This window comes from Balaenoptera musculus, chromosome 9 (assembly GCF_009873245.2).
Source record: "Balaenoptera musculus isolate JJ_BM4_2016_0621 chromosome 9, mBalMus1.pri.v3, whole genome shotgun sequence".
Classification (NCBI taxonomy): Eukaryota; Metazoa; Chordata; class Mammalia; order Artiodactyla; family Balaenopteridae; genus Balaenoptera; species Balaenoptera musculus.
In genome coordinates, this window is record NC_045793.1 from 98237311 (window position 1) to 98265264 (window position 27954).

The window sequence follows — 27954 nt, forward strand, 5'->3', positions numbered from 1 at the left end:
CACGTGGTCTATGGGTTGTGTTCCCGACTGGGTGACCTGAGCCCCAGGCGGGACAGCGGGGGCCTTTTGCTGGCGCGTCAGAAGAGGAAATGCGAGCGCTTACTGGTGGTGTCTGTCCTGTTAATAACGGAGCCGTGGGTGAAATGCAAGGTGAAGTGCATAAATACAAGAAGACAAGAATGTAAAGTGAGTGCATGCACAAATATTAAATGGAAAGAGCTAGGTGCAGAGTAGAGAATCTGACGTGCCATCCTGTGAAATATACATATACGTATGTATGTGTGTGTAGTATATACATTGTATGCGTAGTATACACACAGCGTGTATACGTGTCCTATCTGTCAAAGCATAATCTTAAACTAAAAATATAACTCTCATACAAATATATAATGAACACATGTGAAACATTTATACATTTTAAGTAAAGTAACCAGTGATATGATAAAGCTAGTTTGGAGAAGCTTTTGGAGAAACTGGGTATTTATCAACACTTTGAGAAAACAGAGTAAGATTGCTAGGTGGGATACGAAGCTGGCTTGTGTCCTACAAAATGATGTAGATTATCTTTTCCAGTGGATAGAAATGATTTGCATCTCTACTGGCCTAAAATCTACGGGTTAACATATATCTTCATAGTGCATGGGCTCTAATGAATTGTAAATAAAGGCAAACTCAGATAAATTGCCCTAGAGCAGTGGTTCTGAAACTCTCTGGACTTAGGACCCATTTACTGGGAATCCCTGGCGGTCCGGTGGTTAGGACTCTGAGCTCTCACTGCCGAGGTCCCAGGTTCAATCCCTCGTCAGGGAACTAAGATCCCACATTTCATGAGGCACGGCCAAAAGAAAAAGAAAAAAAAAGGACCCATTTTCACTCTTAAAATTTATTGAAGACTCCAAAGAGTCTTCAATATTTTATGTAGATTATGCTTATCGGTAGTTACCATATTGGAAATTAAAACTGAGAAAATTTTTAAATATTTCTTTATGCATTCTAATAACCATAAAAAACACATTACATATTAACGTATTTTTATGAAGAAATAATGTTCTTCAAAGCAGTAAAAGTTTTTGAGAAACATAGCAGCCTTTTAAATTTTGCAAATCTCTTTACTATCTAGCTTAATTGAAGACAGCAAAATTCTCACATCTGCTGCATTCACTGCATTGCAATATGTTGTTTTGATTGAAGTATAAGAAACCCAGTCTCATACAAATAGTAGTTTGTCTTTTTAATTAAATGTGAGGAGTATTCTTGGAAACTACACCAAAATTCTACAGATTGTAGTTTCTCAGTGGTTAGTTGCAATATGGAATCTGAAAACCATATCAGTAAATGTTTCCTACTTTGTCACATTAATACCCATTGGTCTATCCTATACTTGGAATGGATCTTTGTTGGTTCACAATCTAGCCCCCGTACACCCAGGGCAAGGAGAGACCAAAGAAAGAGGCAAACCACTTCAGATTGGTAGGTGGCAGGTTTAATAAGCAAGGGAAATAACTTACAAGGCTTGCCTGGGCAGCCACTCTGCCAGAATCTTAAAAGTTTATACAGAAGCCTTGACTGGGTTCAGTCACGTACACTGTCCGGATGGTCTCATCAACACGTTACTCTCTCCAGGCCGTTTCCCTGAAAACAGCTCCCACTGTGGGAATGGTAGGCAGAGCGTACATTACAAGGACAGCAGAAGGGGTGAGGAGTCTCCCATTGCCTGGGTCCAGCTGGAGGCTCAACCAGGGATCGTGTTCTCTTGATTACCCGCCCCCAACAATCTTTTTTACACACATGATTTTGTAACACCAGAATGGAAGGAAGAATGTGACGCAAGAATCTAACTGTATTAAAAATGTAGGAAACAGCCTCTCTGAAAGGGGTGGTAGAAAAAGATGCTGACCTAAGTAACTTTGGAAATGAATGGTGTCTGGAAGACTAAAGGCTAAAGGAACTGTACATAGACACTTAATTCTCAGGTTGTTTTCCACAGGGACATGAGTTATCATTTCTGAGACTACTACATATGTACAGAGGAAATGAACAATTATGTAAATGGTGAGAGTGGTACAGCCAGGCTTCTCACTGTTGGCATGGGAGGCTACAAGAGAGCAGTCTAGAATGATTCGTGTGGTTAGGGTTAGAGGCGGAGGCATCAGCATAAACTCCTGTTTAGCTTAATATAGCTACAGATGGCTACATATAGCAATATTTATAGAAATGTGTACATACATGGGGCAGTATACACACATATGTTTCCTTGCTCTCTCTCAGCTGAGAGGACCCAGAAGCAACAATGCCCCAGCAGCAACGCACACACTGAACACCCAGATCCTGGTTTCTAATCCCATCTCCAACAGAAGAGCTAGAACTCCTGGGAGAAACGGCTGACTCTAGGACTGGAGCAGAAATATACAAGTTGAGCCTGGATCATCTTATAATGCCAGAAAGTAAGGAAGTGCTCAAAAAGGGGAAAAAAATCCACAGTGATGGGAGTATGCCAAAGGGACCCAGGAGCCAACTGAAAGAGCTCCCAATGGCCAAACGTGGAACAATTTGAGCCTCAAATAAAGTAGTAGTATATTAGAACCCAAAGTACAAAATGAGTATCCGTGAGTCCATACTGATATAGATATCATACCGAATAAATAAATGGAGGAGAATAGACAATTTTCCTGTTCAGAAGAGTTCCAAATAATTTATGTAAACAGCCCACCCGCCAGGAGGTAGAACATAACTCCCCCCTCCTTAAGTGTGGGCTGTGCATAGCGACTTCCGGCCAAAGAGCACAGCATGGAAACAGGTGCAAGATAACTGTACAGGGAAGACGCAACCTCAGCCAGGCGGTCAGAGCCAGCATCACAGCGATGAGTGGTGGCGACTGCAGGCACCCTTGGCACGATATGCTGAGAACGGCGCTCTGCCTCTGTGGTCTCCCTCCCAAAAGCCCATCACCCTAGTCTAATCAGGAGAAACACCAGACAAACCCCATTTGAAGGACATTCTATAAAATGCCAGACCAATCTTCCACTGTCCAGGTCATCAAAAACAAAGAAAAGGAGAGTCTGACAAACTGTCACAGCCCAGAGGAGCCTAAGTAGACATAACATCCGAATATTATGTGGTGTCCTGGATGGGATCCTGGCACAGAAAATGGACACTAGATAAAAGCTACGGAAATCTAAACAAAGTATGGACTTTAGTTAGTAGTAATTATCAGTACTGGTTCATTAATTGTACACTGACAAGTGTATCATACTAATGTGATATGTTAGCAGGGTAAACTGGGTGGAAGGCATACAGAAACTCTCTGTACTATCTTTGTAATTTGTCTGTAAAACTATTCTAAAATTTAAAAGCCTTCTTTTAAAAAAGTGTTTTTAAAAAAGTGATAATCATCCATAATCCTACCCCCCTGCCTCCCAAAAGTAAGTGGAGCGTTGTGTTGGTACTGGTGCAGGGAGAGAAGCACCCTCATCCACTGCTGGTGCGAATAGGGCAGCCTCTCTGGGAGGCATTTGCCTGTATCCCGTTCAGTGCTACAGCGATGGTAGCTCCCCACACATAGACAGGAGACGTGTAAGCACGTGCTTATCCCACAGGTCCATGGTTCCGTACCTGAAATCCCATAGGTGAGCTGCATTTCAGAATTTAGAACATTTTTTAGAAAGGTAATTTGATGCTTACAGCACATGAGATATTAGACCCCAGGAGGATCTGGGGCAGCAACACGAAATCAAACTCATTAATGCACTGAAATATATGACTATTCACAACAAGTTGGTTGAACAGTGTAAGTATCCTATTTATAGAGTATAAATAGATACATCTTGTCTGATCGGTTTTTGCCACCAAATGAGTTTGTCCCAAACTTACAGGAGAAAAAGAGACAAACACAGTAGGTTTTCAGAGCTTTGGGAGTTCTGAATTCCACAAAAGTGACTGTGGACTTATAGCAGAAAAATAATTGGGGACAATGTGATTGCCCACTAGCTGGGGAATGGATAAAAACACCGTGTTCGTTCACACAATGGAATGCTGTGTCGCAGTTCAAATGATTGGACTAGATCTCCACGTAGCAACATGAATAAATCAAAAAAATGTATGTTGCATGAAAAAAAAAAACCTCGTTGCAAAAGGATAGGTCAAGTGTAATATCAATTAAGAAAAACTTTTAAATGTGAAATAATATTATATGTTTACATACACAGAACTAAAGTTTTAAAACTTGCATGAGGAGGACACATGTCAAATTCAAGAGATGGATCAGGACCAGATCACACCCACGCCATCGCGTGCCACCTCCATCACATCGTGTGTCCCTGTGGGTGAGATTTCATGGCCAGAGGGTGACCTGTCGTGGGCACTCCTGTGGGGACAGCTGCTCCCAGGCCCTGAGGGGGAGGATGGGTCAAGGGACTCCCACAGAGGAGCCCTCGTGGCCCCTCAGGTCAGGGCCGGTGAGCTGGGACAGGGGCTCCAGCTCCATCAGAACTTCTGCCTATTGTGAGGTCAAGAGCTACCCAGGCCACCCTCGCTCTTGGCAGGATGTTCAAAGCCGTAGTTGACATAGACACTGTTGGCCGTGCTCGACGGGGCAGGGTGCTTTGAGCAGGAGGCCGCCTTGGCCGCAGCCACCGCCTCCTCCTGCTGCTGCTGCTGCACCAGAGCTGGGTTGACATCAGGCCCTGCAGAGGGACAGATACAGAGGACCACGGTCAGGAAAGCGGCGTGCTGGATGCGGGGCGCAGGCGTTTGCTGTGGCCTAAAAAGGAAGTTCCGGAGATCGAGAGCTAAGCCCTAAGCCCTCCACCTCCACCCCTGCCCCTCACCCCAACCCTCGCTCCACCCTACACCTAAAAGCCAGTAGCCGTTTCAGCCGCCATCCATGCCCAGCCCCTGGCCCACCTGCCTTCCAGTGCAGACCCCTGCCATCCGGGGATCTGGCAGGGGAAGCCCCCAGACGCCCATGGCCTGTGACTGCCACCCCCTCCTCTCTTCCTGGACACCCTGTGCAAGCGCTCCTTGCCGAGAGAAGCCATTCCTCACTGTGTTGTCAGACTCAGGTCAGGGAGGGGCCCAGGGGCCTCTGCGCCTGCCACCCACCTCTCTGTCAAGATCCCAGGCCACTCTGAGGGGGCAGGACCTGCGAGCTCCTTCCTCACTCCCAGCCACTCGGAATCCCCAAGGGGTGGCCACGACCTGTGGGACCTGTAGCTCCCCAACTGGGTGGCCCCTGGGGCTGTCCTCCTCGCCACCCACCATCCCCAATACACTCTCCTCTTCCAAAGGGGGTCAGGAAGTTTCTACAAGATGCTGGTGCCTTGGGTAGGGGCGCTGGAGCTGTGTGGCCTCCAGATACAATGCATGTGACCAGCTCTGTGACTGGGGTGGGAGTCTCAGTTTCCTCATCGGTGAAATGGGGATGAAAACATCACCTACCTCCAGAGGTGATAAGACGATTAGTGCACATATATTAGAGCACAAACACACCCTTCTGTAAATGTTTTCTCTAAAATTACCATTATTAGTATTCCGGATGTCAGGGAATGGTGCAGCATTGAAGTGCTTTCAGCTTGCCCACCGTAAGAGGGGGGATGCTTCGCCCTGCGGGCCCAGTTTAAATCTCTGTGGGGGTGGGGCGGTGGAATTCCCTGGTGGTCCAGTGGTCAGGACTCCGTGCTTTCACTGCCGAGAGCACGGGTTCAATCCCTGGTCGGGAACGAAGGTCCCACAAGCCGCCCAGTGCAACCAAAAAAAAAAAAAAAATCTCTTTTGGGGGACGGGGTGTGTATATGACTGTACTCAACAATGAGGAAACAGAAATGTACGTGTTGCTGGTAGGAGTTTAAATGGTAAAACTTGCTGGAGGGCGTTAACCATTGGCATGCACAATCAACATTCACAGACCGGACTTTCTCCAGGAAATATTGGAGGATGAGGTCAAAGGTTCAGCCACAAGGATGGTCATCGCAGCACTGGCAATAGCATGGAAAGTCAGAAATAGTCTCATGTCCAGCAGCTGGGAGCTGGTTAGATGGATTGTGGCTGATCCACAGGAGAGGATATGTTTTTCGACTGCAAGTAGTCACCCATGAATGAGTCATGAAATCAATTTCGCGATAACACCAGCATTTTTTTAAAAAATCAATGATAGACTAGAACAGAAAATATCCGAGGCTTCTCCGGCAGTGTTATTTTGTGAAATGCTTGTTCTACTCTGCCTGTCCGTGTCCGTGCCTGTACACATCACCTCTCAGTGTGATAATGTATTTCTTGCTGAAGGTCATGATCAAAAGTTCAACAGCACGCAGCACAGAACCATACGGCTACTGAAAGTGTTTGAAACACACATCTGACCAAGAAAAAAGATGTTTTCACATGTTAAGTGAAAAACTGCAGTTTTTCCAAACCAGGAGGAACTGTGTGCTCACAATTTGGGCAGTGACTGTCCCGGGTAAGCAGGGCTGTGTGTGTTCGTGGCATTTTGCCTGTGGCCTGGAGTCACGCGGGAGGGGCCTGGCAGTGTCAGAGGAGCCTGGGCACTCACCCACGTAGCTGAGGATGACCGGCAGGAAGACCAGGCCATGCAGCAGGCCCAGCGCAGTGATGAGGAGGTTGAGACGGAAGAAGAAGATCTGGATGAGCTGCGCCTTGGCCAGGCCCAGGACGAGGATGCCGGGCAGGTTGGTCATGGCCACTCCTGCGAACACCTGGGGGTCACAGGTGGGCGTCAGGCTGGGCACAGGACAGCCGGCCGAGGACTACGTGAGGCAGCCCATCCACTCACCGCGCTGCCCATGGAGATGGTGGCCTCCTTGGCCCTCTCAAGCCGTGTGGGCTTGGTGCTGATGGCAAAGGAGCGGGTGATGTGGGACACGAACTCCACAGAGATGCCCACCGCCTGTGGGGAGAGAGGAGGCTTCAGCCACAAAAGGGCGGGGGCAGGGGTCTCCACCCAGACCAGCGGGCAGCACCTAGACTCTAGAAAGAACTGGGGTTGTCCTATGAGGCCAGCACCCCTCCTGCCCTGGAACCCCGACCCTTCGGCCAGCAGGTTACCGTCACCAGGTTGATGAGGGACACAGCATTGTAGCTGATATCCCACAGGGTCATGAAGCCCACAGTGTCCACCAGGATCATGATGATGGAGAACAGGTTGAGGAGGCCGGAGCAGACGTCCATGCCCAGCAGGAAGCAGCAGACAGCGAAGGTGGGCACCAGGCAGATGGCGAGCATGAAGAGCCCCTCAGGGATCACGGTCAGGTACTGCTCATAGAACACATTGGTGATCCTGCGGGTCGCACAACACAGTCACTGCTCCGTGGCTTCCCACGCCCACTTCAGGATGAGCGCGCAGCTTGGGGAGGGTGTTGGGGGGCCCGGGCCCAGGTGCAGCCCGAGCCTCCCTGCTGGAGCCCATCCCCACCCAGCAGCCGCCCTCACCAGCCCAGCACCCTCGCCCGGGCCCACCTCCCTGCATCCCAGTGCCCAGGGACTCACGTGTAAGGGAAGACCTCGAAGTCTGGGTCGGTGCCCGGCACCTTCCGCAGGTCGGCGGTGATGTTGGCTGCGAGCGCCCGAGCTGCCCGCAGAGCCTCCGTGTAATCCTGAGAGTTCTTCAGCGGCTTGTGGTAGGCCATGAACCGCGAGGCTGCAAAGGTCAGAGCCCGTGCCAGGCGCCCTCAGAACCCCCAAGGGATAGCGCCCGGCTGGGTTCAGGGCTCTGCCGCCACCATTTGGGAATTCTTAATACATTTTGAGCAAAGGGCCCTGCATTTTGGTTTGGCCCCAGTCCTGCAAACTCTGCAGCTGGTCCTACTGCTGTGCAAGACTCAAGTCCCAGCCCTGCCTCTGATGGATAGAGCTTACAGAGATCTCCCAGGACTTCCCTGGTGGTGCAGTGGTTAAGAATCCATCTGCCAATGCAGAGGACACGGGTTCGAGCCCTGGTCCGGGAAGATCCCACATGCCGCAGAGCAGCTAAGCCCGTGCGCCACAACTACTGAGCCTGCACTCTAGAGCCTGCGAGCCACAACTACTGAGTCCATACACCACAGCTACTGAAGCCCACATGCCTAGAGCCTGTGCTCCACAACAAAAGAAGCCACTGCAATGAGAAGCCCAAGCACCGCAAGGAAGAGTAGCCCCCTCTCACCACAACTAGAGAAAGCCCGTGCACAGCAATGAAGACCCAACGCAGACAAAAATAAAATTAAATTAAGAAAAAAAGGAAAAGAAGAAGAGATCTCCCATATGAACCCAAACGCTGCTCTGTATGGTTTCAAAACATGCATTGGATTCTTAAAATTCATTTAATTACTTTTCCAATGTACATATTCCTATAGGAAAGGACCAGAAAGGGAGACAGGAAAATGGAAACAGCTGACTTAACAGAGCTGTGCATCAGGGCACCCACTGGGTAAGTACAACAGTCATTCATTTAACCAGCTGCCCACTGCCCACATCTGGGTGTGACTTGTGCCTGAGAGAAAAGGATGTGGGTGGCTCCCAAGTGCGGCATCAGCCACTGAAGAGTCCATGAACGTCACACTGACCTTGGATTTGGGGGTGGGGAGAAGGAAGCAGGGCAGAAATGGGGTAAAGTCTGAGGATGTGGAGCTGGGTAACGTGACCTCTGAAGATAGGGCCAGGGCAGTTAGAAGTCCCCCATAAGGGGAAGGAGGAAGGAGAGGAGGCTCGAGATGGAGAAGCTGTTCCCTGGGACTCGGGCCCCTGGAGCAGCTGACTCTGGTCTTCCCCTCCAGTCGAGGCCGTGCTTACCTAAGACCTGGCCATCTGAGCCCAAATTCACGGAGGTGCTGTACGCTCCCAGGCCGCTGCAGGGAGAAGACCAGAGCAGGTTAGCCAAGGATCGGGCCCCCTCCATGTGCCTGGCCTATGGCCACTCCCAGAGAACCCACACTGCCTCCTGCCCCTCTCTGCCCCCGCCTTGGGCGCCCACACAGCTGTCCTCCCTGGTGGAAGCCCCACCCCGGCCTACCCTTTGGGACATTTGATGTTGGGCTCATCGTTCAGGAACCAGGGAAGATACTTGTGGAACTGCTCCACTGATGGCCGGACAGACCCCGCTGTGGGTCTCATGCAGTTCTTCAAGCAGGCCAGGGAGTCTGCAAAGAGAGCAGGGGCTCCAGGTGGTGGCACCCCGAAGGCCAGGCAGCCCCCGCTCTGCCCGCCTTGTGGTCCATTCCCATCACGATCCCCACGCACTGCCACTGCCGCAACAGGCATGGGTACTTCTGGAGAGATTTGCAATTGTCTCTAACTATGGGAGGAGTTCCCCTGTCAGTTATGGAAACGGTTGGTACCTATGAGCAAGTGAGGAAGAGAAGTTTGGGGCAGAGAAACAGCCACCACGGGGCCTCCCCACTCCGCCTACAAGCGCAGCTGCTCGGGGGTGGGGCCACGTGCTGATCCCAGCTCTCACTCGACTCCCTCGGCGTGTGAGCAGCAGCCTGCCCGGCGGGTGCGGGCACAACTCAGCAGGGGCCTGAGGGGGTGATTGCCTGGTGGGCCAGCTGGGCGTCCACACACACGGGTGCAGTCCCCCACACCCGTGCTCCAAGACGGGACCCCCCCCGCCCCAACTGACCCTGCCGAAGAGCGCGAGGGGCTAAGAGATCCTCCACCAGTCCTCTCCTTTTTCTAGCCTCAGTTTCCCCAAGATGTAGTGGGCCCTGAGCCCCCAGAGGCCCCATACTCACTGACAGTCGAGGGGCAGAAATCATCTTTATTGGGGCCAAAGACATAAAGGCGGCAGCAGGAAGATGAAGACAGCCAATCAATGAAGTCGTCCACCCAGGAGGAGGCAGGGATGGCCAGGTAAGACCTGAGGGTCAGGGAGAGGAGGTCAGGGGACAGGACCACACAAGCAGGCTGCAGCGGGTCCTTCCTACGGTCCAACCTTCACTCTGGGCCTCCCCAGGCACATGGCAGCAGGTGGGCAGCAGGGCAGGGGAGGGGGACAGACAGGGGTGGGCTGGGGCACTCACTCATCAGGGAACTCTGTGGCGTACTGGATCTTCTGGGTTAAGGAGAAGTTGTTGCAGCCTGCACTGGAGCAGATGGCGTTCAAACCTGCCTCACTGGAGAAGTTGTAGCCCCCAGTGGTTACAAAGTAGACCGGGGCCCCCACCTCAAAGTAGCGGTTCAGAAAGAGGAAATAGTCGAGCAGGTACGAGTCCTGGAACAGAGGACAGTCAGTGAGGCCAGGGCCAGACACACCCCAAGAGCCTCGCTCCAGCAAATGCTCAAGAGGTACACACACAGAGGTGCATGCTCACAGAGGTACAGAGATACGTGCTCACAGAGTCACATGTACGGTTCCATTACAGATGTACATGGTCAGAGGTGTGCCCATAGAGGTACACACTCCAAGGTACACACATCCAGGTATAATTACAGGTACATGCACAGAACACACTCATGGAGGTACATGCACAGAGCATCACATGCCAGCCTGCATGAACACACTCTCTGACACACACACAAACATATACACATAATTTTACCCCTTCTTATCATCCCCAGTTTGGTACAGCCACAGTCTAACAAGCTGGCCTGTGACCACAGACTGCACGGACACGCACTTGTAAACACCCATGTGCACACCCTCAAGGCCATGTGCCAGGCATCTGCATGGCCTGTTCCCTTCTCCTATAACATAAAACCTTAAAGTAACATCAGGGATGATGTTGGAATAGGAAGAACTAGGATTCCACCTCCCCACCTAGACTCCAACTGCACTGGCAGAATCTGTCTGATGTAACTATTTTGGAATTCTGGGGTCGATTGAGGGCTTGAAGATTCCAGAGAAAGGCTTGGATGGTTCTTAGCATGGTTCTGGCTACTCATCCTTTATCCTCCCAGCCTGAAGCAGGCAGCCATGCATGCATTCCAGGAACAGTTTGCACACAGCTTGCAGGATCCAGGGTAGGCTATGAGGCCCATCTCTTAAATATCAAGGATATGTGTTCTGATCACTCATTGCTGCATCTGATATCCGTAGAGCAGACACAGAGTCAGGCACCATTAAAACCTTCACCTCAAGCTGAAGTTACTTCCAAGATATTTAAAGAGCAAGTGCTTGATTTATTGTTTTTCCCCTTCATATCTCCCTTTTCTCCTTTTGAGAGTGAGACCTTTAAGAAACATGACACTCAAAATCAACCACAAATACAGGGGAATTTAAACAGTCACTGCACATGCCCAGGGAAAGGTGAAGGCTCAGAAAAGACCTGTAAAGACTTTAACTTTACATCTCAGGCTGATCTCCAGGACAGAGACATCAGTAACAATTAAGTTTTTAAAAATAAATAAATAGGGCTTCCCTGGTGGCACAGTGGTGGAGAATCCGCCTGCCAATGCAAGGGACATGGGTTCAATCCCTGGCCCAGGAGGATCCCACATGCCACGGAGCAACTAAGCCCATGTGCCACAACTACTGAAGCCCATGCACCTACAGCCCGTGTTCTGCAACAAGAGAAGCCATGACAATGAGAAGCCCGCGCACTGCAATGAAGAGTAGCCCCTGGTCACTGCAACTAGATAAAGCCCACGCACAGCAACGAAGACCCAACACAGCCAAAAATAAAAACAAATAAATTTATAAAAATAAATAAATAAATAAGCAAACCCTGGGGAAGGAAGAGAATCTGATCTCTAGAGTTACTGCGGACTCTCAAATGTCCATTTTTCAACAACAACAACAACGAAAATCATAAAACATACAAAGACTCAGAAAGATATGGCCCATACCTGGGAACAAAAATTAATCAACAGACACCATCCCTGAGAAAGACCAGACAATGGATTTATTAGACAGAGACTTTAAAACAACTATCTTAGAGATGCTCAAAGAGCTAAAATAACATATGGACAAAGTCAAGAAAACAATGTATGAACAAAATGGAATGATCAATAAAGAGAAAACAAAAAAGAGAACCAAAAAGAAATTCTGGAGCTGAAAAGTACAATAACTAAATAAACAACTCACTATAGGGATTCAAAAGCATATTTGAGCAGTCAGAAGAAGAATTACCAAACATGAAGATAGGACAATTGAAATTATCAAGTGAAGAAGAGAAAGAAAAAAGAATAAAGAAAAATGAACCTGTGGTACATCATCAAGCAGACCAACATACACATCATGGGAATCCCAGAAAGAGAAGAGAGAGAAAGAAAGAGGAAGAAAGATTATTTGAAGAAATAACAGCCAAAATTTCATAAATCTGATAAAAGATATGAATATAAACATCCAAGAAGCTTAACAAACTCCAAGTAGGATAAACTCAAAGAGACCCACACCAAAGCACATTACAATTCAACTGTCGAAAGATAAAGACAAAAAGTGAATTTTGAAAGCAACAAAAGAGAAGAAGCTTATCATATACAAAGGATCCCCAATAAGATTATAAGCACAGTTCTTATTAGAAAACTTGAAGGCCAGAAGGTGGTGGGTTTGTATACTCAAAGTACTTAAGGGGAAAAAACTGTCAACCAAGAATCCTACTTCTGGCAAAACTGTACTTCAGAAATGAAGGGAAAATTAAGGCACTACCAGATAAGCAAGTGCAGAAGGAGTTTGTTGCCACAAGACCTGTCCTGCAAGAGGCACTAAAAGGAGTCCTTCAAGTTGAAATGAAAGGATGCTAGAGTATAACTCAAAGCCATATAAAGAAATAAAGATCACTGGTAAAGGTAAATACATAGAAAAATACAAAAGCTAGTTTTATTGTAACTTTGGTTTGTAACTCCGTTTTTTTATTTCTACATAACTTAAGAGACTAATACATAAAAAATTATTAGTCTGTGTTTTTGGATACACAGTGCATAAAGATGTAATTTTGTGATAGCAATGACTGAAAGGAAATGGAAAGGAGCTGTATAGGAGCAGATTTTTTCTATGTAATTCATGTTAAACTAGGATAAATTCAACAAATTTTAGGATATTTAATGTAATCTCCCTGGTAACCACAAAGAAAATAGCCATGGAATATACACAAAAGGAAATGGGAAAGGAATTTAAACATTTCACTATCAACTAAACAAAAAGAAGATAGTAATGCAGGAAATGAGAGACAAAAAAGCTGTAAGGTATATAGAAAACAAATAGCACAATGACATAAGTAAGTCTTTCCTTATCAGTAATTACTTTACATGTAAATAGACCACTCTCTCCAAAAAGAAGTCAGAGGTTAACAGAATGGATAAGAAAAACATGATCCGACTACATGATGTCTATAAGAGACTCACTTGATATCCAAAGATGCCCACAGGTTGAAAGTGAAAGTATAGAAAAAGATATTCCATGCAAATAGTAGCCAAAAGAGAGGTGGCTATCCTACTACCAGGTAAAATAGACTTTAAATCAAAAAGGTTACAAAAGACAAAGAAGAACATTATATATTAATAAAAGATTCCATAAAGCAAGAGTAAGTGTGTATAAACAGTTACACACCTAATGAATGACCGTCAAAATCTATGAAGCAAAACTTGATAGAATGGAAGGGAGAAAGAGAAAGTTCTACAATAATAGTAGGAGAGTTCAATACTCCAGTGTCAATAATGGTAGAACACACAGACAGAAGATAATTAAGGAAATAGAGGACTCAAACAACACAATAAACCAACTAAATCTAACAGACATATACAGAAACTCTGCCCAACAACAACAAAGTACATATTCCTCTCAAATACACATGGAACATTCTCCAGGATAAGCCATGTGTTTGGCCACATATTAGATCTCAACATTTAAAAAGATAGTTATCATATTATGTATATTCTCTGACCACGACTACATGAAGTTAGAAATCAGTAACAGAAGGAAAACTGAAAAATTCACAAACTTGTAGAAATTAAACATCACACTCTTAAACAACCAGCGGGTCAAAGAACAAATCAGAAAGGAAATTAGAAATTTACAGATGAATGAAAATGAAAACACAACATGCCAACACTTATGGGATGCAGTGAAAGCAGTGCTAAGGAGGAAATTTATAGCTATAAATGTTCACAATAAAAAAGAAGAAAGATCTCAAGTCATCATCCTAACTATACAACTTACAGAACCAGAGAAAAAAACCTAACTAAGCACAAAGCTACCAAGACAAAAGAAATAATAAAGATTGGAGCAGAGATAAATAAAATAGAGAATAGAAAAACGATATAGAAAATCAATGAAACCAAGAATTGGTTCTTCAAAAAGTTTAACAAAATCAACAAAGATTTACTTATGTCAACTAAGAAAAAAAGAAAAGACTCAAATTACTAAATCTGAATTGAAAGTGGGGACACAACTTCTGATTCTACAGAAATAAAAGGAATTTTAAGTAAGTACTATGACCAATTGTATGCAAACAAATTGGATAACCTAGATGAAATGGACAAATTCCGAGAAACACAGAGCCTACCAACACTGTGAAAAGAAGAAATAGAAAATCTGAATAGACCCATAACTAGTAAGCAGATTGAATCCATTTTCAAAAATCAACTCAACATAGAAAAGCCCTGTACCTGATGACTTCACTGGTGAATTCTACCAAACATTTTAAGAAGGATTAACACCAATACTCCTCAAACTCTTCCAAATAATTGAAGAGGAGGAAACACTTCTAGCTCATTCTATAAGGCCAGCATTGCCCTAATACCAAAGCCAGACAAAGACACTACATGAAAAGAAAGACTACAGACAAATATCCCTTATGAATATTGATGAAAAAAATCCTCAACAAAATACTAGCAAATTGAGGTCAACAATATTTTAAAAGAGTTATACACTGTGACCAAGTGGGATTTATCTCAGAATTCAAGAGTGGTTCAACACATGAAAATCAGTCAATGTAATACACCACATTAATAGAATGAAGAGAAAATCACATGATCATCTCAACTGATGCAGAAAACACTTTTGGCAAAATCCCACGTCCTAGGAATTCCCTGGCAGTCCAGTGGTTAGGACTCAGCGCTTTCACTGCTGTGGCCCGTGTTCGACCCCTGGTTGGGGAACTAAGATCCTGCAAGCCGTGCAGCGTGGCCAGAAAAAAAAAGAATTCCACATCCTTTTACGAAAAAAAAACCTCAGAAAAGCAGGAGTACAGCAAAGTTCCTCAACATGATAAAAGCCATAGATATGAAAATCCCACAGCTAATATCATACTCAGTGGTGAAAGACTGAAAGAATTTCCTCTAAGATTGAGAACAAGATAAGGATGCCTGCTTTCACCACTTCTATTCAACATAATACTGGAAGTTGTAGTCAGAGCAGTTAGGCAAGGAAAAGAAATTAAAGACATCTAAACTGGAAAGCAAGTAAAATTATCTCTGTTCATAAAATACATGATCTTATATACATATGTAAAACTCTAAAGATCCACCAAAAAAAACTGTTAGAATTCAGCAAAGTTGTAGGTTACAAAATTAACACACAAAAATCAGTTGTATTTCTATACATGAGCAATGAATAATCCAAAAAGGAAATTAAGAAAACAATTCCATTTACTATAGCACCATAAAATACTTAGGAATTTACTTCACTGAGGAGGTGAAAGACTTATACACTGGAAACTACAAAACATTGCTGAAAGAAATTAAAGAAGACAGAAATTGAAAGACATCCAATATTCATGAGCTGGAAGACTTAATATTGTTAAGATGTCAATAGTACCCAAAGCAATCTGTACATTCAATGAAATCCCTATCAAAATCCCAATGATTGGGCTTCCCTGGTGGCGCAGTGGTTGAGAATCTGCCTGCCAATGCAGGGGACACGGGTTCGAGCCCTGGTCTGGGAAGATCCCACATGCCGCAGAGCAACTAGGCCCGTGAGCCACACCTACTGAGCCTGCGTGTCTGGAGCCTGTGCTCCCAACAAGAGAGGCCACGATAGTGAGAGGCCCATGCACTGCAATGAAGAGTGGCCCCCGCTTGCCGCAACTAGAGAAAGCCCTCGCACAGAAACGAAGACCCAACACAGCCAAAAATAAATAAATTAATTAATTAATTAAAAAATAAATAACTAAACACAGCAGCAGCCAGAGTGATCCTTTTAAAAAAAAAAAATCCCAATGATTTTTTTGCATAAATAGAAAAATCCATCCTAAAGATCATAGTGGAATCTCAAGGGACCCCAAATAATTAAACAATCTTGACAAAGAAGAACAAAGTTGAATGACTCATATTTCCTGATTTTAAAATTTACCACAAAGATACAATAATCAAAACAGTGTGGTACTGGCACAAAGACAGACACATAGACCAATGGAATAGAACAGAAAGCCTAGAATTAAACCCTCACATATATGGTCAAATGATTTTAGACAAGGGAGCCAAGACCATTCCCACCAACAAATGGTGCTGGGGAAGCTGGATATCTACATGCAAAAGAATGAAGTTGGACCTTCAAAAATATACATAAATATATATAAAAATCAACCCAAAATGGATCTAAATTTATGAGTTAAAACTACAAAACTCTTAGAATAAAACATAGGGGGAAAACGTCAATACATTGGATTTGGCAATGATTTATTTTTTGTTGTTTTGTTTGTTTGTTTGTTTTGGCCACGCCACAAGGCTTGCGGGATCTCAGTTCCCCAACCAGGGACTGAACCCGGGCCCTGGCAGCAAAAGCCCAGAGTCCTAACCACTAGACCATTAGGGAACTCCTGGCAAAGATTTATTCTTGAATATGACACTAAAGGCACAGTTAACGGACAGAAAAATAGACAAATCAGACTTTATGAAAATTAAAAACTTTGGTGCATCAAAGTACACTACCAATAGAGTAAAAAGGCAACCAAGAGAAATGAAGGAAATATTCACAAATCACATATCTGATAAGGGATTAATTATCCAGGATATCTAGAGAACTCTTAGAACTCAACAACAAAATCCAACCCAATTCAAAAATAGACATTTCTCCAAAGGAGCTATACAAATGGCCAATAAGTACATGCTTAACATCACTAATTGTTAGGGAAATGCAAATCAAAACCACAGTGAGATACCACCTCACACCCATTAGGATGGCTATTATCAAAAAACAAACAAACAAACAAACCAAAAAAACCCAGAAAACAAGTGTCAGTGAGGATGTGGAGAAACTGGAACCCTGTGCGTTGTTGGTAGGAATGTAAAATGGTACAGCTGCTGCTATGGAAAACAGTATGGAGGTTCCTCAAAAAATTAAAAAATAGAATTGCCATATGATTTAGCAATTCCACTTCTGGGTATATACCAAAAAAAATTGACAGCAGGGTCTCAAAGAGACATTTGTAAACCCATGTTCATAGCAGCATTATTTCACAATAGCTAAAACATGGAAGCAACCCATGTCCATCAACAGAAAAATGGTTAAGGAAACTGTGAGGTACATGCATTCGTATACATATGAATATTCTTCAGCCTTAAAAAGGAAGAAAATTCTAACACATGTTACAACATAGCTGAACCTTGAGGACATTATGCTAAGTGAACTAAGCCCATCACAAAAGGATAAATAACATATGATTCCACTTGCATGAGGTACCTAGAGTAGTCAACTTCAGAGACAGAAGGTAGGATGGTGGGTGCCAGGGGCTGGGGGGAGGGGATGGGGAGTCAGTGTTTAATAGGGACAGAGTCTCAGTTCTGCAGGATGAAAGAGCCATGGAGATGGATGGTGGTGAGTGTTGCACAACAATGTGAACGTACTTAACGCCACTTAAAAATGGTTAAAATGGCAAATTTCATGTTATGTATATTTTACCAGGAAAAAAAAATTGAAAGAAATAAGTTTTATAACGTCGTAAGAAACAAACAAATCTCCCCCAAAGAAAAATAAGCCAAGGGCATAAACAAAACCTCAGCTGGGTCTTGCAGCCCATCACCACCTTCCTTCTCGCTCATTGGCTTGGCCCACCAGGCCCCTGATACCCGTCCTGGGGGCACTGGGGAGCTGTGAGCAGCTCTTCAGCCCTGTGAGCAGCCCCCAGGGCCACCATGGGTGGCAGGGTCATTCTGGACCCTTGCTGGCTTTGCTGCCTCCTCTGGCTCCCTATGGTGGCTCGAAGGTGCCCTCCTGGCTGTCGGCTCTCCTCCCACCTCATCTTGCTTCCAAGGCCAGCACCACCTGCAGATGGCTACCCAGACTACTGATCCCAGGGCTCCTGCCGGCACCCGGACTCCCACCACCCCGCCCAGGGTGGCCCTGGATGTCCGAGCCCTCAGGATGCTCTCTCTCCCCCGGAGAGCGGGCACGCAGACTTGCTCTCCCCCAGCCACCAGCCCACGCCACCTCTGGTTGCACATCCAGACGAGCCTCTCCGACGTGTGCTTGCTGGCCCCAGCCTGGCAGTCAGCACCCTTCCCCACCCCCGACCCCCAGCCTCCAGCTCTCGGGCTCTACCCCCACCCCTCCCCACACCCAGTCACTCCCACACCCAGGAAATGCACCTGGATGCGCCCCAGCCTCCCATGGGTCCGTGCTGTCACCTCCGCTGACTTCCTCTGCAAATCCCACTCATGCTCAGACGCCCCTCGATCTCTCCTCTGCCCAGGACCCTCAAGCCACAGCGGTCTTTCCTTCCACAGAGCCCCCGACCCTCACTGTCTTTCAGAGGACGGTACAATGACATGGGCTGCTGCGGAGCCCAGGCCTGAGGACGTGGAGTGCCCAGCAGAAGGCAGGTGCTCCGCAATCCTGCCCTGACAGTCATCTCGATCGGCTCCCACGGCCAGCCCCTTGGGTGCCTGGTCGTCTCCCTCTCGTGGCCTGGGGCTGGCGCTGAGCTCCTGCGCTTTCCATACGTGATGTGGCTTCTCTTCCCAGCTCCACGTGGTGAGCGGTCCCGCACTCCTACCACGCCCCTGCTCCATGCCGCCCCACCCGCTGTGTGCTGCTGACCCTCCTCACGTCCCTGGGGACCTAGGGCAGGGGAGGGAGGACACCCACCGTTGGCCCCAGGGCCCGCTCACCTCGGGCAGGGCCAGCTCCTGGTCCAGCCCCACTTTGACGTAGCACATGAAATAGAGACTTGCTCCAAACGTGGCCAGGAAGAGCAGCAGCTGGGGAGGGAAGCACCGTGTGAAGGCCTCCCGCCCAGCAGCTCCCCAGGCTGGGGCTGGGCGGGGTCTCGTGGGGAACATTCTGGAGTTGGGCAGACTTGAATCTCAGCCTCCCTCTTGCTTCAGCTCCTGGACCTGGGCAAGCTGGACACCCCACCAAAGATGAGGGGCGAGGCGAGGGTCAAGGCTGAGCAGACCCCACCGCCCCGGGCACTACCAGGGCCCCTGTCCCCGGGTGGTGCGAGGCCCCCCCAGCTTCCCCTCCGTCCCCACTCACCACAACCACACGGGTGAACCGGTGCAGCAGGAACGGGACGTAGAACTTGCGGAAGCATCGGAGCAGTAGCCCCTCGTCCTGGCTAGGCGGGGGCAACTCCCGGGCACTCTTGCAGCAGCAGACGTCCAGCCGGGAGGCCTGGAAGGAGGCAGGCACTCAAGGTGTCCCCCAAACAGACCCCGGGGACCACCTCCCTCCCATGGGGCGGGAGAGCCACCTTCCGCAGGTGGCCTGTGCCAGCACCGCCCAGTGGGGACACGCCACTGTGCGTTGCCTTTATCTCTATCTTCTACCTTGATAAAACACCTTTGAATTTGGCACCATCACGGAAACAGGAACTCCCTCCCTGTCAGTCTCTCATTTATATTTTGTCATGACCTGACCTCGTGTACTTCAGGAGGTTTGATCATATTCCTCCAAATTACCAAAACGAAGTTACTTTGGGACATTGGGGACTACGTGGCCCAAACATTCCAGCACTCTGTTGCCGCGCTCAATCCCACACGCTGAGCCTTTACTTCTACAAAGTAAAGCCACCCCAGCCCCAGCCAAGATGGGGGTCCCTTGGTCTCTCCACCTCCCCTACCTCCTGCCTCCTGCTGTCAAGGGAGAGCAGGGCCACGAAGGCCGACATCTGCAGCAGGAAGTCGAGAAGCACCGCAAAGCCGGAGGTCAGGGCAAAGGTCCGCACAGCTGGCATGGGGGTCAGAGCTCCTGGTGGGGGGAGGGGACCAGGGGTGAATCTCAGGGCCCGGCACCTGCTCAGATGGGTACAAAGGGAAAGGAGGCTGCCAGCCTCCAAGGACTCCCAGTACCTGGTGGGGAGGGGCCGCCCCGGCTCACCTAGGAAGAAGCAGATGGCCTCGGAGAGGCTGCAGAGCAGCATGCTGGGGGCCACTCTGCCCAGGGCTCGGCCGATGTGGGCCTCCCGTCCCTCCCCAGGCCTCCGTGGCAGTCTCTGTGTGGGGACGGCAGGGACACGGTCAAGATCCGGCCAAGGGCTCTGTCCCTCGCAGGCCAGCAGGGAGCTGGCACGTGCCACCCGCTCCCCCAGGCACGGCCGTCGCCTGGAGACCCAGCCAGGCCTGAGGAAACGGCTCCTCCCTCCCCAGTGCGAGCAGACCCTGCCGACACTGTGCTCGGCCACATCTTCCACTTCTCAGGGTCTGGCCCAGAGAAATGCTTGGCACGTCTGGGGATGCCCATGGCATCCTTGCTCTGACCCATCGTGGAACCCTAAATGTTCACTAACAGGAGAGGCTAAATGGACCCTGACTTGTCCTTCCATGGAATGCTACCTAGTAGCACAAAGACAGAGGTGGCTGTATGTGGAACAGAGAAGAACAAACCTGACTCCATATTGGATCTCTAACCTTTGTGCTCTGTTGCCTGTGCTTAGTCATGCTGGCTCTGGATCTTTTGTTAAGGAATGTTGCCTATGGCCTGAAATATACATGATGGCCCATTCTCAAGGCTCTGACCTTTAAAGATGTAACACTTTTCCATTCACATAGAGATAAAAAAGTTGCAAAGCAGAGTCCAACATTTGTCTTGTTGGAGGTTTATAGGAACATTGTGAGCAAACCTATGTGGACAGCTGCAAGAACAAAGGATTCCTGACATCAAAAAGTTTGTAACAACAAGCCACACCCCCTCCCCTTTCAGTATAAGAGAAGCCTAAATTCTAACTTGGGTAAGATGGTTCTTTGGGACAGTAGTCCACCACCCTCTCAGTAAGCTGGCTTTCCGAATAAAGTCACTATTCCTTGCCTCAACACCTCATCTCTCGATTTATTGGCCTGTCATGCAGTGATCAGTATGAGCTTGGGCTGTGCTGTGTGACACTCTTACCAGACAGTATGTGGGGCTGACAGAGAGCAAGTTCAGGTGACACAAATGGTATGAATACATTTATGTGAAAGATAAATAAACGCAAAGCACTGTTTTCTACAGGAATTGTACACATGGACATCGGCGCTTAGGAAGAGGCAGTAAGAAGCCCAGCAAACCCATGCAGGGCTGCACCTGGGCATGTAGGGGCAGTTGGGGGTATGCAGAACTCCTGCCCCCTTACCTGGTACTCGAGAACGAAGATGAAGATGTTGTCGGCCCCCACGGCGAGCACCAGGAAGGGCACCACTTGAAGGATCACCAGTGAGGAGGGGACACCCAGGTAGGAGAAGAAGCCCATGGAAGCCATGACTGCGCCCAGCACCACAGCCACCCCGCCCAGGCCCAGCGTGGCCTTGGAGTCCACCTGCAATGGGATCAGGCTCAGCCTCCTGGCTGCAGGGCTGCCCGACGTGCCCCCCACCTGAGTTAGAGGAGGGCAGAGGGCAGGCTTGCTCCATGCTTCTGCGTTTTGGCCGCTCTGCAGAGCCGTCCTCCCAAGGGCGGGCCCTGTGAGCCTGCCACTTCTTCCTCAAGCATGCATTGTAAGACAATGTAAATATGAGCTTTGCATTTGCACAATTTGGGGGTGGGGTATCGTCAGGGAGCAGAATGAAAACTCGCACGGCCTTTTGAAACTGAACACTTCAAGAAGCATCACCCTTTGGGGGAGCCACTCTGGGTGTGTCCACTCCGCCGTTTTGAAGTGCTCTGGAAAGCAGGCTGGAAAGGTTCTAAGCACCCTGATGGGCCATCCCACCCTCGCTGCTCCCCTCACTTCTCACCAGTACTCGGCGCCAGCTGGAGTAGCTGCCCAGGGCCAGGGAGATGTACAAGAAGATGACGAGGTAGCTGACAGCGAAGATGGGCAGGTCCTCGGCTGTTGTGCTGTTGATCTCATCCTCCAGGGAGCGCTGTGGACACACACCCGACCAGCCCCACTGACCCAAGGGCTTGGCCAGCGGGCACTGTGTGCGTGAGCCACTGTGAGCCCCGGCAAGGCTGCGAGAACAGCTGTCGCATCACCCCATCCCCCTGGGCAGGCACACGCTAGCTGAAGGTCACTCAGGAGGGGCGAGGACATGATGGGGACACAGGACCCCACCCAGAGCCACTTGAACTGTCCTCCCCAAAGCCAGGGGAGCCTGCAGCGCCTACCTCCGCCATGAATGCGACCTGGAACACACCAGCCGTCCGACGCTGGAAGGCTCGCATCTCCTCCAAGAAGGCCCCCTCCCAGAGCTTAGCCTGGGCCAGCCGGGGGTCCCCAGGAGGGTAATTGTTGAGGGAGAAGGTCAGGATCAGGGCCTCCGCCTCAGAATAGTCCTTCCCTGGAAGGAGAAATGCTCAGCTACCCTCCAACCACACCTCTGCTTTCCTCCCAGACCCCAGCCTCACCCGTTTCCCCTCCCCCGCCCCCCCCATCCAAGTCATTGTCGAATGACTACACCCCACTTCCCTCTCTCAGCCAAAGGCAAAGCCTATGGGCCCAGGCACAGAACGAGAGAATCTGAGCAGGGCTGGGAGAAGATGCGGGGGTGGCAGAGGAAGGACGCGGGATGGGCAGGTCTGCAGCCACCCCCAGGCGGCAGGAAGCCCTTTGCCACTCCCATCCTTCTGCCCTTGACTCCTGCCCCGTATGTCCCCTCACTGGCCTCCCGGGGGCCACCCAGCTTACCTTGGTAGCCCCCCACGGCGAGGAAAGGGAAGATGGGCGCCCCGTAGTCAGCCATGCAGCTCAGGGCAAGGGCCGTGCCATCTTTGTAGGTGAGGGGGGCGCTGGAGGGAGAGGAACGCACCTTTCCTGATCCCACTCCCATCTCCGTGGCCCGGGTGCCCCACCCCGGACCCCCAGCACCATCGCCTGACCCTGTGGTCAGAACATTTCTGGGCCCAATCCAGAGTGAACTGGAGCTCCCAGAGCGGGGCCTCAAGCTCTCTCTGCCCTCACCCCAGTCTCACCCTCCCGGCTCCACCATCATGTCCTCCCAGATGCGGCAGGTGGGTGAGCGTCACACACGCTCCCCTGGGGTGGGGGCCGGAGTCTGGCACACAAGCCCCCCGGGTCCTAACCACCAATAGAGCCACGCAGGCCTCACGCTGCCCTCAGCCTCCTCCTCCCGCCAGCCCAGAACCCTCCAGGCCCAGAAGTGGGAACTCCTTCTTTCCTTGGACAGCGTACCAGCCCTGCAACCTTGGGCAGGTCTCCATGCCCTCCACTGAGCCCTTTCTGCGAACACATGACACGTGCATGGACACAGCACTCATTGTGAGCAAGTGCGTCCATCAGTCACCAGCTGGCTGGGAGTGCTGGTTGCTGTGTGACCTTGAGCAGCTCACCATACCCCTCTGAGCCTCAGTTTCCATGTCTCTGAAATGGGGATAATCGGGCCACCCAAGAATTGTTGTGAGCATCCAAAATCAAAGTAAAGCCAACTTGAGGACTGGAAACCTGGGGTCAGAGCTTCCTCCCTGACCTACCTGTTCTGAGGGCCAGCCCTGGGGCTGAAGCACAGACTCTGGGAAGCAGCCCAAACTTGGCTCACCTGAAGCGTGGGAGCCCTGGCTCCCCCGTCCAATCCAGAGATTCTCAGGGTGGCGTGGGGGCCTCGGGAGCCCTGGAGACCCTTTCAGGGGTCTGCAAGTTCAAAACTATTTCCATAATAACACTAAGATTCTGTTTGCCATTTTTACCCTTCTTCGATCTCGAGTCTGTGGAGTACAGACAGTTCACTGACATGGCTCTAGTTTCCCTATTGCAGCTAACATTTAAGAAAAGATCACTTGGGGACTTCCCTGGTGGTCCAGTGGTTAAGAATCCTCCTTCCAATGCAGGGGATGCGGGTTCGATCCCTGGTCAGGGAACTAAGATCCCACATGCCAAGGGACAACTAAGCCCACGCGCCTCAACTAGAGAGAAGCCCACATGCCGCAACTAAGACCCAATGCAAAAAAGAAAGAAAAGATCACTTGCTGAGCTTTGATGACGTATCAGAGAAAATCCACAATTCTCTGGAAAGGCTATTACAACACTCCTTCCTCCTCTGGCTACACGAGTGTGTGGCCAAGAATTCTCGCTGAGCTTCAACCAACAGGCCAAACACAGAACCAGATGCCAGGATCCAGCATCTTCTGCTAAGCAAGACCCTAAAGAGATTTGCAAAGATGCAAAACAATGCTACTCTTATCACTCCTGATATTTTTGGTACAGAAAATACCATTATTTTTCATTAAAATATGTTATTTGTGGCAGCACGTAATGGGCCTATTATTGTTATTTTTAAAGAATTAAGAAATATTTTGTAATTTCTCAGTTTTACTTTCTCACGTGGTAAATGTCAGCAGATATAACCTCTATCCAAACCCAAGCTCTCTGGAGTCCTCGGTCTTTTGTCAGAGTGTGAAGGGACCCTGAGACCAGGCGTTTGAGGACCTCTGCCCATTCCAACCCCAGAGAGCCTCAGCGGCTGCCTGCCCACCTACCTGCTCCCCTCCAGGCTTGGTAGCTCTCGGACCTTTGCTCTTGGTCCCAAGGCCCAACACTTTCACTGGCCTCCTGTTTGCACCACGGCAAAGTGGACACAGCCGGGGACAAAAGCCCAAACAGCGTGAGGGGGTGTAGCTGCAGCCTGCACAAGGGTACCCGGCCCAGGCGAGCAGGACCTAAAACCAGCCCCGGCCCCTGCCCTGGCCCGGGGCACCTCACGGGCTACCCATGGCCCTGCTGGCCTGCATCCAGGCCCAGCACAAAAGCAAAAAGGAAAATAACGAAGCACACCCACGAGCAGGGCCTTCAGATTGCTCTGCGACCCTTAGACCAAGAACATGCAAGGATGAGCCCTATGTCAGGAGCGCTGCAGAAAGACCGCGTGGAGGCTCTGATGGTCAGGTGCAAACCAGCTACAGTGAGCACGCACCCCACTGAGGGCGTGGGGGCCGGAGAGGGAGCACGGAGAGAAGCGGCACGTCGCCGCCCCTGCGACCGAGACCCAGAGCCACACGGGGCCCCTCAGTTTGGGCTGTGCACCTGGCCTGGGCTCCAGGGGGCCCACGCCGACCCCGGCAGCCATGCCCTCGAGAACTCACTTGGCGCAGTAGAGAAAGTGGTCCTTCCAGTCTACCTGGGAGGTCTGCCCCGACAGCGTCTGGTTGGCCGTGAGCAGCAAGTACGTGCGGTTGTTCTGGAAATACTGCAGGAGGCTGTTGACGCAGCAGTCGGAGAGACTGGCGTTGTGCGGGTTGAGGGGGGCGTAGCAGGTGTCCCGCAGGGAGACGTTACGCTGCTCCTCCGGCGACCACACCTGCAGGTGCCGCAGCCTCTCCTGCAGCTCCAGCACCTCCAGCAGCAGGTCAGTGGACAGGATCCCACTGAAGTTCTTGGGCCCCAGCAGCAGGGAGTCATACCTGTAGCGGGGCCGGTTCGGTGCCGTCAAGAACACCTGGTTGGTTCGGAAGAAGGGGCCAAAATACTTGTCGTGGAATGCCTTCTCGCTTCGGGCTCGGCTGCTGGGGGCTGACCACAGCTCCACGGGGTCTGTGGTCAGTTCTGTAAAAGCCAGACCCCCTGCCATGGGCACCACCACAGCAGCGGACACCACCAGGATGGTCACTGGCCACGAGGCCACCCACGTGCCCCAGCGCTGGAAGCACTGGCTGAGGACTGTGTGGGTGGAGAGGCTGAGCCGGTGGGCCAGGCCGATGCTCGCCTTGGGGTTGGGCGTCTTGCGTTGGCACCACTTGGCCAGGCGGGGCCACAGGAGGAAGGCGGTGAGCAAGGCGAAGAGAGAGCAGAGGATGAGGATGAGGACCAGGCTCCCTTCCATCCGGCCCAGGTAGAAGGTGGGGTCCAGGGCCTGGGGCCGGGCGATGACGGGGCAGGAAGCAGCGCAGTCCTGGCAGGAGCAGGCCGACGCGCCGTAGCCCTGGGATCGGTTGCAGGGCACGACCTCATCGTTCAGAAGTTGCATCACGCTCCCCTCGGCCTGGCTAGGCTCCCACAGGTGAAAGGTGATGTCCAGGGGTGCCAGGCCGTTCCCCGTGTCCCCCTGGAAATTGAGCCAGCGCTGGGCGTTGCAGAGGGCAGAGCCGTAGACACCGCACATGGAGCCCACGGCCAGCGCGGCGGCCGCGGGGATGCGCACGCGGCTGCAGGAGTCGTAGGTCCGCTCGGCGAAGCTGCGCTGGTAGAAGGCCTCATAGGCCACCACCGCCCGGGGCTGGCTGCCCCCCTTCCCGGCCACCCGGGTCACGTTGATGAAGAGGCTCTGGTTGGAGCTGCAGGTGTTGTGACAATGCAGGCTCACGAAGTTGTCAGAGCAGGCCGGGCAGCGGGCGAGGAGGGCCTTGGTGACCCCCAGGCTCATGTCCAGGGCCACCAGCTGTTTGGGGGAGCAGCAGGCGTAGGTGGTGTTGGGGCCGGTGTAGAGGCGGGGACAGATGCTCTGTAGGAGGGTCAGGTGGTCACCCGTGACGTGGCGGGCAGGCGTGTTGTCCAGGCAGGACACGTTGGTCAGTGAAGCCAGGCTTCCAGACACCTCCGGGTTCTTCCCGCACTCGTCGTAGAAGGCGCAGTATCCGGGCTGGTGTATGGGCGTGTACAGCTCGCTCTGGGCCTGTGGAACAGGGCAGCGTCACCCCGAGCCCCAGCGCCGGCCAGCACCTCCGGGTAGCTGATGGGGCAGCGGGCAGCCAGGACAGGCGTGGAGAAGGAAGCAGAGCAGGGCGGGTGAGGGGTGGATGCCAGACAGGTCCAGGACGCCAGGGATTCCGGGGGCAGCGCTGGAGAAGGTGGGGTGCCGAAGCAGCACGTGAGGCTCCCAGTGGTGTCTGAGGGTGGTGAGCGGATGGGAAGAGCCAGGCCTCCACCCTGAGCGACAGGGTCACTGAAGAGAGAGGTGACCTGGCACATCTGCCTTTAGCAAGGTCACTCCGGAGGGTAAGGGGACAGTTGGGAGAACGGGGTCACCCAGGAGACCCCTGGAAGCCACTGTGTGGTCCTGCTGAGAAACAAGGACCTCTGGACAGGTGGAGGGCCGTGTGGACGCAGGCCCTGTGCACCTGGGGCACCGTTGCCGCTGCTGTCAGCTGCCACCGTGCCCAAGCTGCAGCCAGGGACCCTCTTGGAGATTCTGAGCAGAGCTTCCCCTGCCCTTACCTGCTGGGGGCTGAAAGCCTTCACCCACCTTCCCAGGCGTGCAAATGAGCAAGAAACTTGAGAGGCAAGACCTCCTCCTAAACCTAGATGCTACATCCTCATTAGGTGATTCTCCCCTTGAACCCATGCCATCAGCACCCCGGGACCGGATCCTCCCTTAACCTTCCACCAACCGTCTTAGGCCAGGACACCCACAGCGGACCAGGAATGGGAGGCATTCAGTCACACCCAGCCCGGCTACCCCCTGCTCAACGCTTGTGTCCATCTAACCCCGCGAGCTGAAGACTTGAGCAGCTCAGGACCCTCGACCGGCACCCCTCCTCTGGGGAGCCTGGGATCCCTCTTCTGTTTAGAAACTGCCCCCTCCCCAGACCCCAGGCCCTCTCTCACTGTTGCCAAGCAGCCCCCTGCCCGGAGTGGACATAGGGCCTGGGACTCACCAACTTCAGGAGCAGGGCCCAGAGCAGCCAGCCCTTCAGGCCGACCTCCACCATCCTGGCACTGGGAAGGGGTCAGAGGGTACGTGAGGCCAGGACTTGGGGACAGCCAAGGGCTGGCTCCTGGCAACACA

The 27954-nt window shown here is 50.7% G+C and overlaps 1 protein-coding gene across 1 annotated transcript; it reads right to left on the reverse strand.

Annotated features, from left to right (window-relative positions):
- Positions 1-1467: 1467 nt before the first annotated feature.
- NPC1L1 (NPC1 like intracellular cholesterol transporter 1) lies at positions 1468-27928 on the reverse strand. Its single transcript, XM_036862893.1, has 19 exons — positions 27824-27928; positions 25316-26841; positions 22908-23008; positions 22388-22560; positions 22015-22143; positions 21414-21596; positions 20183-20297; positions 19926-20053; positions 19340-19477; positions 18973-19062; positions 10008-10198; positions 9720-9844; positions 8999-9125; positions 8779-8834; positions 7498-7648; positions 7057-7288; positions 6785-6898; positions 6545-6707; positions 1468-4682 (listed from the first exon to the last, which is right to left on the reverse strand). Exons 1-19 carry the CDS (start codon positions 27875-27877, stop codon positions 4507-4509), a joined length of 3972 nt encoding a protein of 1323 aa, XP_036718788.1. The 5' UTR covers positions 27878-27928; the 3' UTR covers positions 1468-4506.
- Positions 27929-27954: the final 26 nt, after the last annotated feature.

What these genes read in the sequence shown, in the direction of transcription:
- NPC1L1 (XM_036862893.1), bottom strand. Translation starts at nt 27,877, where the DNA reads ATGGTGGAGGTCGGCCTGAAGGGCTGGCTGCTCTGGGCCCTGCTCCTG. An exon ending in TCTTCGTTCTCGAGTACCAG is followed by an intron (nt 20,298 to 21,413) that starts GTAAGGGGGCAG and finishes GTCCCCACACAG; the next exon opens with AGACTGCCACGGAGGCCTGG. An exon ending in AGGAGCTGGCCCTGCCCGAG is followed by an intron (nt 10,199 to 18,972) that starts GTGAGCGGGCCC and finishes CCTCTGTTCCAG; the next exon opens with GACTCGTACCTGCTCGACTA.